General features: G+C 43.5%; 1 protein-coding gene across 1 annotated transcript in view; it reads right to left on the bottom strand.

The window, feature by feature from the left end:
• Positions 1-409: 409 nt before the first annotated feature.
• cep350 (centrosomal protein 350) overlaps positions 410-10,454 on the bottom strand; it is a 31,541-nt gene continuing 21,496 nt past the window's right edge. Inside the window, 11 exon segments of the mRNA XM_069679852.1 lie at positions 410-3,428; positions 3,658-3,780; positions 4,125-4,271; positions 4,368-4,898; positions 5,314-7,097; positions 7,186-7,247; positions 7,345-7,475; positions 7,570-7,730; positions 8,251-8,401; positions 8,719-8,918; positions 9,033-9,259. Coding sequence (XP_069535953.1) covers positions 3,261-3,428; positions 3,658-3,780; positions 4,125-4,271; positions 4,368-4,898; positions 5,314-7,097; positions 7,186-7,247; positions 7,345-7,475; positions 7,570-7,730; positions 8,251-8,401; positions 8,719-8,918; positions 9,033-9,259 — 3,685 coding nt within the window. The 3' untranslated portion in view covers positions 410-3,260.

Here is a 10,454-nt window from a genome sequence, read left to right as displayed (position 1 = left end):
TTTATGTTCGAATAGTTTTTGGTCTTAGAACAGTGACATCTTCAGACTTTAAGACTAAAAATATCTTATTATAGAAGAAACTCCTACATTACCAGAAGTTACAGCCACATTCTAAATACATGAAGTTATAAATAGCACACTTCAGTTTTCTTCAGCAAACATTTGACTACATTATGTATTTTGCAATTTATGTGGCCTGCCACATTGTTATACCCCTTCATGACTAAATCCAAACACTTTATCCTTGATTGGCAGTTCTAAGGAAACCAGCAGATCAGCCTTCAGTCACACTCTGCTGAACATGGAGGAGATCTGTTGGACTGCTTTCAGTCAAGCACTGCACACTCTAAAATAAAGCAGAGCACATTTAAAGTCGGGATTCTTTTAGAAACAATGAAAGCTTTATTTACAATTTCATACAAGTTCATTTAGTTAACAAATATATACTATGCACATATTTGCAAAGTAAACAGTGTTTATTTTACAACAATCATTCAGGTTACAGTAACAGTGGGTCAGATAGGATAGACAGTATATTTACACCCATAAAAGAATTGTACAAGTCTTCAAGTGCATTTGGCGCACTCTTACAGCACATTATTATAAATATTCATAAACATTTCAAAAGATGAAAAGGGAAAAATGTAGGCTGACAGGGTTAATTCTGATGATCGAATCATTTGTGCCAACTTTTTCTTATTCAGTTCTTCTGATCAAACTCTCTTACAAGGTAATTTGCTTCATCTTCCTATTGAGGAAAGCTGACCGCAGACAGGCAGACAGAAGTTAAACCATCCTACGCCAAACAGCTTCAAGCTTCTTGAAGACTTGTTTAATCTACAGACTACAGCTAAAGTCTAAGCTGTTTGGTCCATACATGGAAAGCAATGCATAAGACCAAGTACTGCATAGTTACAGAGGGGAACTAAACGTCGTCCCGCATACAATCAATTCAAGAGGACAATCCAAGAGGGTCTGCAATAAAGCCTTAAAAAAGTGTTTCTAAGATGCTAACCATGTCACAAGTACAGTTACATATGCCTAAGGACCAGACATACAAGTCATACAGCAAGGAGAAGGATGGTGGCAAATGTTTTTGGTCTTTTTCTACATTATATAATTTACAGCTTGAACATACAAGTGAGAAACTCTTAAACACTGACAGTAGAAGAAAGACCATGTTCTCAGTTTAAGGTCACTTGAACAGTCAGTGGAGATTAACAAGCTCTGCCACACATGCCACAAACAGTTTGTACACAGTTTGTTGGATCAAAAGCAGTGCTGACAGTAAGGACCAAAATAAGCCCTTTTGTTACCGACAGTCCTACGTGCTCAGCCTCGTCAGCTCTATGACTCATCCTGTGTGTGTGCGGAGTGTCCACAAACTTGTTCCTGATACAGTTTATCAATAACATGACTCAACTGTGTCAATATGGACATGGATGAGAAGCAGATAACGCTTAGAGTGATTCAGTTACAAACATTTCCCAAAAGCTGAGGCAGGGGAAAACACCCTCAGCTACGCTTCCATACAGAAAGATTGATAAGGCAGAAAACTGAAGTATTGGCAAACCGGTTTGAAGGAAGAGCGGTCACTTAAGGATCATTCACAAATTGGTAGAATACAGCAGTCGAAAGAGACATTCAAAGAAAATAGGTCCAAAGGATGTCATTTACAACTTAACTTAAAATAGGCACTTGAACTGAATGTTGAGAGAAACTACCTGCGTTGCCTGACTACATCGCCAGGCTACATTCTGATGGCTGGTTTGAACTTGCCAGCTGCAAAGGAACACAGAACCATGCTGCTACACGACCAGATGTTTCGTCAGGTACATAGCTAAACCAGGGCTACTGATGAAGAAAACAAGACAACAACAGGTGTTTCCTCAGGTCATAGAAAGTAGACGGACTGTATAATAAGTAAGGCTCAAATCCAGCATTTCAGTACTGTCCTAGGATTGACTCTAAATATGTTAACTCAGGCCTTCTGCCAGACTTGTGTGTCCCACTTGAATACTATATACAGTGTTTAAAAGACCAAATAAACTTTGAAAAAAGCCAGCATGGACATGTTTTTTTCCCTCCACGCTAACACAAAGCATTAATAGTGAACAGGTGGACAGGCATCGTCTTTATAAGAGATGTTTGCAAACTGTTAAACTAGCACCGAATGCCTTCAAAATATTGACATAGTACTAAAGTGGGACACACTGGATTGCGTTGACCAACTGGACAGTGACGGCCATAATAAAAGTCAAACAGAACAGTTTTAACGAATTGTTAACACTACAACAGTTAAATATTAAAAGTTTTTCACCCCTATGTTCTCTTTCTTATTTCAATAGTATTCTTTAAACCTCCCACATAATATATATTGCCAAGTTCACATTCACATTTCTGTTTGTGCTTTTTACAGTTTCATTAGATGTTCAAACTCTGTTCTCTACATGTTGACAAGATCATTTACAATTCAAAAGGTTCCTTACGCCTCTTATCAAACATTTTCACACAATAAATAATATAATTATGGAGGCAAAAATGTTTCGTACAATATCCGATCTCAGTGATGCTTCGATACAGTGCAGTCTGACCAGATCTGATCAGTGACAACGTAACAAATTGTTTTAGCTCTAGCTGGTGTCTATGAGTCATAGACTCAAATTAAAGCTCACTGTTAAAACAAATAGTTCTTGTTTAATTTTAGGATGACAAAGCCAACTAATAGCGTGTCACTGTCAAATCACTCAATGACTACACGTTCTTCTTAAATCTGCTACTCTATTACAATTTTTGAATCCATACATATATTTACTTTGAGATTTAATACAAATATAACAACCTGCTTTTGTTCCAAGGGGGTTTATATTAAAGTCCTCAGTGGAACAATTAACTTAGCAGCATTAATGGACATGAAATGCTAACAAATGGCACAGTCATTCCTACCAAACTGGCGTTTACTAAAGGACCAGTCCAGGAGGTGAGATCTGAGACTAGATGTGTTCAGGTTTTGTGTGTAGAACAAATCAAACAAACACTACATCAGCTGAAGCAATGTCAGCAAATTAATGTCACAGAAATAAGTAGGAGTTTTGTAGCTGAGAGGTAATGCTGGGACTAAAGGCATCTGAGGGTTGCTGTTGGCACATCAGCTGGTGGAAGACCGAGCAGCAGTAGGTTAGCTGGAGTTCGATGGGGGGTGAGGAAAGATGGGGGTTGAGCTAGAGGTTGTGTTTTAAAAATCGTAAGCAGGAAAGCTGTCAGGAGAGGGTGTCTCTCTTGGCCCTCTTGTCGTAGATTAGAGTCAGCACGTTAGCAGTGTCTTTCAGCAGAGCATCAAAGATGCTGTCTGCCAGCTGCATCTTGACAAACAGCTCGTCTTCGTCATAGTTGACCCACTGGGCCTCCTCCTCGTGGAGTTCCTGAACCTAAAAGGCAAACAAGGTCAATCCTGCACAGAGAATATGGAACTGTACTGCTAACAGGTTTTTAGCTGCTTTGAATAAAGCTTTGTATAAAACTGATAACTGACATCTAGAGGAAACAAAGAAACTAATTCTGACATTATTCAAAAGAAAAAGTAAAACCCAAGATTTTTGTAATGTCTGACTTAAACTGCCGGCCTTTAAAAGGAATAAAAAACATTAATGAACCTACCAGTATGTGATCGACTCTGTCACGCTTCTTTTTGCCAAATTTGAGCATCTTCTGCCAGTCAGTCTTCTGGCAATGATCTTTTTTCAGACCGTACAGTTTCAGTACTTCTGCTGCGATGAATTCCTGGTACACAACATCAAATACAAAAGAAACATAGAATTAGATGTGTAGAAGACACGGTCACACTGCATTTTCATTTGTGTGACTGTAAAGGAGCTTACACTCCATAAAATGTGCTGATAACCAAATTGAATGAACAAAGCCACACTGTGAAGTCTGTTCATACTTCCAGTCACTTTTGAAGATAAGACAAAAACCACAGGAGCTCCAACTGTATGCTAAACATCTGGATTTCTCTGAATACAGTCAGACAAAGTAAGCAGTGAGGGTATTTTGGCTAATGTACTTTTCAGATACATTAAAGGAGCATCTCTTTTTGTTGGGGGTGATTTCCTGCAGAACTCTACCTGGACTTTGGTGATGTCTCCAGATGTCTTTACTCTATGGAAGAAGGAGGACTTGATACGACGTGGTTTGACCCACTGAGGCTGATCAGCATTGGGGTCCTCAGCATAGATCTCCTGCAGCATCTCCCATGTCAGGTCATACACAGCCTAGAGAATGATAGTACGCAAAGAGATTCAGGGGCTAGAACATGTGAAAGTAAATGAAAGTGGATTTTTGTTTTATGTTTTGAAAGTTCTTTTAACCTTTCTGTAGCTGCGGACACAGAGGGCTTCCTGGTCCTGGCTGCTGGCCTCTTTACCCAGATACTCTTCTGAAGGTTTGGGGTTTGGAACTTGGGGAAGGGTCAGCGCTCCCTCCTTCCCCAGGCCGCAACTTTCCCAGATCTCCTGAGTGGCAGCATGGACCATCTTCTCCACCTCCGTGGCTGAGTGGGGCACAACCATGGCGGGCTGCTCAGGGAGTTTGGGCGGCAGGGGGAGAGGTAGCTCAGGCCTAGGTGGAGTCTTAACCGGCTGTTCCCCACCTGGAGAGGGGACGAGCCCCACCAGGGCCGCTCCAACTGATGAGCCTGACCTCCCCAGCCTCGCCTCTTCCTCCTCCTCCCTCTGTTTCTCTTTGAGTCTCTGCTGTTCTCTACGGGAGCTCAGGCCAAAGTCCTCATCAAACCAGTCCTGATCGTCACCGAGCTCGTCGAGCAGTTCGCGGCTCAGTTCCAGCTCTGCTAGTCGCTTGGCGAGCTCCTCTTGACCGCTGGCCCCCAAAACCGGACTCTCCTGTTGATACAGAAACACAGGAAGTTTCATGCTTACATCTAGTTTGAGAGTAGACGCTTCCATAAATATAAATGTACCAAGACGGAATAAGTCACATTCAAAATCAATTTTCTTTCTTGTTGATGTTTCAGACACAAAATGTTGTCAGCAAAAGCGACCAAATTCAATACATTCTGTCAACATCAAGTTGGACTTTGGTTGTACAAACATTTAAAGGAGGGTTTAACAGGTCAAATCAACAAAGTGCTGTTTGTCAGTTAGTTGATGATATCATTTCCCCACAATGAAAATTCCACAATCCACTCATCTCAAGCCATCATGGAGAGGTTTTTGCTCCACATTTCGATAAACAATTATCTTGAGATCTTCTAACTTTTGTTAATAAGTCAGTAGAGAACTAGAAATATACACTAACCGGTCGGTTGCACAGCTCTGGAGAAGACAGCTCTTCTTTTTCTGCAGGCAGGAAGAAGGGTAGATTGTCTTTTTGGTCCACTGAAGGGAACCATTCCTCTTCCTCTTCTTCATGTTCACCAAACAGGCCTCCATTCATCTGGTTGGCAGCTTGTATCTTCTGCTCTTTAGCCTTTTTGATTTGAGCAAACTGCTTTACAGTGTCCTTCACAAAGCTGTTGAGGAGCGTGTCTGCACACGTGTCCAGCGGGCCTCTGTCCTCCTGTTCTCCCTTATCACGCATGATATCTGTGGACAGATCCGCAGGAGTGAACTGGTGCTGCGAGTCCACGTCTTCTCTATCAACAAGGGTAGTAATCTCATTCTGACTCTGCTTTACAGGACTGATTTTGTCCATGTCAGAGATGAGGAGGGTGGTTGGTTCATCCTCAAACTTCAACATCATGTTCCTGAAGTTCCCATTAGGAACGAGATTCTTGGAGTCTTTGTTATGCTGTGAGTTGAGGTGGGACTCGACCTTGTGAACCGACTCTCCTGCGACCTTTTTATCTCCAGACCCACAAACCTTGTTGGATGTTTGTTCATTGGTACTGCTCAAATTTTGGGATTTGTCCTCCGCTGTTTTGCGTTTATCCCCACCTTTATCTGACACATCATCAAAGAACGAGTCCTCATCCTCGGTGGTGTCGTTGTAGATCTCAAACTTGTCGGGCAGGTGTGTGATCTTGTCTGGAGGAGCAAAGATACCGTGGCTCTCATCACACTCAAAGTACACCACCCCGTCGTAAGTGCCGTTGTTGCTCCCCTCAGACTTATCTAACTCCACGCCAGCCCAGAAGCCATTGGCGAAGCTGGTTGGACCTTTGAATCTCAGAGTGCCAGGCTGAACACCGCCGACGAGAACCCGGTCGCCGATGTTAAAACTCGGCATTTCATCTCTACCAGGAGGAGAGATGGGAGGCGAGTGGCTGGAATTAACAATGTCCTTCCTGTCGTGTTTGGAGTCTTCTGTTCGGTTAAGCAGATCCAGCAGTCGTCTAGATTGATGGCTGTCTCCACTTGTCTCTGAATGGTGACTCAGATCTTCAGCTATCTCCTCCTCTACCTCCTCATCCTGGCTGTTAAACTGAGGGGAGTCTTTTCTAAAGCCCTTGATTTCTGTTAAAGAAGCTGAGATGTGAGAGTGTGGCTTGGGACTTTGAAGCTTCCCCCTTGGTGAAGAATCCACGGATGACTCAAAGTCATCATGATAACCATCTGCTATGGGAGAAGAGGCCTCCACATCCTTTATGGGTGCCTCCTTCTTTGAAGCGAACGCAACAGAGTCAGGGGAGCCGGAATGATCGGGGGATGAGGAGCTGCAGCTGGGATGTGAGGCCATTGTTTTAGATTTTATACGTTCTTCAGCTTCAGATGTTTCCCTCGTGGTTATTTGTCTCTCTTGTTCTATGCTAACAGATGGGGAGTATGGCTTTTCTTCACTCACGGAAGAGAGTTTCTTCTGAGAGTCGACCCTGTCTTCCTCTTCGAAAAGATGTTCAGAACGCTGATCCTCAATCTTGGAGCTCACGTTCACATCCAGCTCTTCCCGAACGCCAGATCTGTTCTCTTCTCCAGACTCGTTCGTGGGTGCATGGACCTCTGTGGAGAGGCGGCTCCTCAGCCCTGAGGTCGGACACTCTGGGCTGCCATGAACTGGGGTTGGAGTGACTGTTGGTGGGTCTTCATCAGACAATTCTTCAGGCACTGAGGTGGATCTACTATGATCAGATGGAGGAAGGGAATCTGGCACAGGAGGAAAGATCCATTATTATTTGACAATTTATTTCAACACAATAATAGTTAACATATTTATTACATATATATCACTCACGTTGATCTAATGAAGCGTCAGTGCGCCTCCTTTCAGAGACGGAGATGTTGCTGGTTTCAGACCTGAGGAAGAGGGATTTACGTTTAATTGAGGAGCAATCTTTTATAAGTCACACTACAGCATAGATTTAGTTGCGTCATGTTTGCAGCTGTTTGGTACCTGTGAGCAGGTGGTTTAACAGACTGCTCTGCGACTGAGGTTGAATCTTTGATGTGGGACTTTGAATCAGTTGTCGAGTCCGGCTCCTTTTTCAGCTCTGCCTTAGTTTTCTCGATGAAGTTGTCATAGTTCTGAAGAGAAAAGAATTCAAACAATCGCGATCAGAAGAAATCTACTTATACATTACATGGACAAATGCGCAAACACATGAGCAAACACATTTACCTCCAGCTGCTTCAGAAGACTGGCCTCCTGTGCCTTCAGGCGCTCTTTGTGTCTCTTCTTCTGCTCCTTCTTCAGCTGGTAGGCCATAAACTTCCGCTTTCTGAGCTCTTCCTTCAGGGCCTTGATACGGCTCTCTATGTCGCTCTGGTCTGAAATGGGTTCTGAGGGCAAATTTACATGATAAATCACAGTTATAATGTGAAACACGTGCCAGGCCTCCGATTAGCGAAGGGTAATCCAACTTTGTGCCCACTCGAACTCATACCCAATTCTTTTGGAGATTAGTGTACACTTTCTAACCAAGAATGTGTTGAGTATATTTTAGCACATGTTGTTTCAGCTTCTATTACATGAACAATCAGGTTGTAAAGGTTTAAAATGTGGTCTGAAAATGAACAGACAGCTAGAATACCAGTCTGAAAAAAAACTGTCTAGCTTGTGTGATAACTTAGTGCAATGCAAAGTGTTCCCTACCCCTAACACACAGCTAAGCAGGTTAGGTATCAGGGAAGTGCTTGCATAATGTATTCCTGGCAGCATCACAGAGTGCCTGACTAAACAGAGCCAGCAGTACAGCTGCATTATGTCCAGTCTCTCTGCTTCCCATCTTCTCTGAGAACGATCGCAAACTCTTCTCGCAATATTACATACTTATTCTTCAATAGTCACTGCGTAACTCACCGGTCTGTGCGACCATGAGGGAGTCGGTCGGCTGAGCGCGGGCCTGGTTGGGGGTCCGGGAGGAGGAGCGAGGCTGCATCTTGGTTTTGCTGCTGCCATCTGAAGGAGAGGCAGCAGGGCTGTGGCTGCCTTTGAATGGAGACTGGAGAGACTAAATAGGAGGAGGAGGAGGAGGGGAAGAGAAAGGAATATTACTTAAGGATATAACAACACAGTCAGATGGACTGATGGAGGGACGCCTCAATTAATATTACATGCACAGTAAAACTAACAAGTCCGTGGTTGCTCCTTTGCAGGGACGGACCACAACATATAGCTTTATGTATTCAGTAAAGCCTTCGAATAACCCCATCAGAATCATTTGGGATGAAGTAAACTGAAGCTTGTCCACAAAAGCAAACTTCCTCAACTTTAATAGATGGGAGCTTTCACTGATACACAACGAGGAAAGACCACATGTATACGTACTTGTCTGCTGGGTGAGTGGGAAGCTGAGCTAAAGTCCTGGGTGTAATTTGCAGGGCTGCTCTGGACGGAGGCCAAAGGTGTTTCAGGGGCCGATGCAGGTTGCGCTGAAGAAGGGCTTCCTGGTTGCTGGGATTCCAGTCCCTCTGTGTGTATACTGGACTCAGGTGTTGCTGAGGAAACGTCACCCTCACCCGCATATTCTAAAACCATGCAAAAACAATTAAACATGAAGAGATCTTTGAGATCGCATTGATCTTTCATGCAGTTTATGTATAAAACGTGGCAAAAACACAGCTAGGTTCCTGTTGTTTCACCTTTCTCACTGTCCGTTCTGGGCTCAGAGCTTTCACGGTGTCTGGGGCTAATGTCGGAGATCTCCTCCTTCTTGTCTTTGAGTGTGTTTCTGTCCCACACAGCCAGGGCCTCCTTCTCCATCCTACGGACCTCCGCCTCCTCCTGGTCCAGCCGCTGTTTCCACTGAAGCAACTCCTCGGCATGGTGGCGCCTCTGCATCAGCTGCTGCTCCCTCTTTGTCAGGAACCTGGGGAAGGTGGTAATAAGAGTGAAGGGGAGAAAAGAATGAGGAAGAGATGAAAGAGAAGAGGAAGAAGAGATTGAAAAGGGAGTTGAGGGATGGCAGTGATGAAGGAGAGAAGAGAAGTACAACAAAGAGATTTAGAATTAGGAATGTTAAACATGACGCAGAAGCAGGCCGACCCAAATCACCTGGACATCCAGTTCCCAAAGCAAACTCACCTCAAACCTCCTGTCCCACACCCAGAGAAGCGAACACACGCACACACACTCACACACACACAAAATACATGCCTTACTTATTCATTTCCCTGGAATAATCATCCAAATAAGGAAGCAAACAAGCACTCATTATCTAAGCAAGCATGTGGTGACATGTCACTCAGGAGAAAAGTAGAGCAGGAACATAAGAGTGAAGATGTCAGATTCATGCATCCGGGGTTGAACGTTGATCGGGTGCAGTCACACACACACACCTCCAACACCTGCACTCCCCTGACCAGTGAAGCCACGTACACTGGGTCTCCTATACATATACTGTATATATCTGCACATGCCTGTCAAAATAAAGTGCAGTCCTGTATAGCTGTTGCATAATGTGGTCTCCCACAGCTATGGGTGCCATTACAGTGCAGTATTATTTAGCATTGATCTAATTTAGAGGCCTTTCTCTTGACCTAATGTATACTGATGACAGGCCGGATACTGAAGAGCCAGACTGGGGGTTTCTTTTAGTGCCTTCCCAAACTCTATTATAGCCAATAGCCATTTGTACTTATTATCCAATCCCATGCAACAGTTACCTAATAAAGAGGGCTAGTTAAGATTTAGTGGGCTCATTAAAGAGATAGAGCACTCTATCTATGGTGTGTACTCTGCTAAAGTCCTTCCATGTGATAGTGCGGTTTAATCTCAAAACAGTTTGTATCAATAACCTGACTGGAGCTGATCACGCTGCAGCAATAATATGAATGACGTTGAAGAAAGTTGCATCTTTCGTTCCAAGAGGCGAGAAAGGAAGAGGAGGAGAGTCAGAGAAGTCAGTGAAATACCATCTTTGGGTCTGAGATTCAACAAGGAAGGCTCCCATTGAAATAAACCAACCTTTAAACTTCACAAAACCGACTGATCAAATCGATCTCTATTATTCTTTTTGGTCCAAAATTCCTCTACCAGCTTTGTGTTTTAATGCACAAACTAAA

The sequence above is a fragment of the Semicossyphus pulcher genome, unplaced genomic scaffold (genome assembly GCF_022749685.1).
Source record: "Semicossyphus pulcher isolate SPU_LCO1_2020_fin unplaced genomic scaffold, fSemPul1.0.p SCAF_4, whole genome shotgun sequence".
NCBI classification, from domain to species: Eukaryota; Metazoa; Chordata; class Actinopteri; order Labriformes; family Labridae; genus Semicossyphus; species Semicossyphus pulcher.
This window is presented reverse-complemented; position numbering and strand designations above follow the sequence as displayed.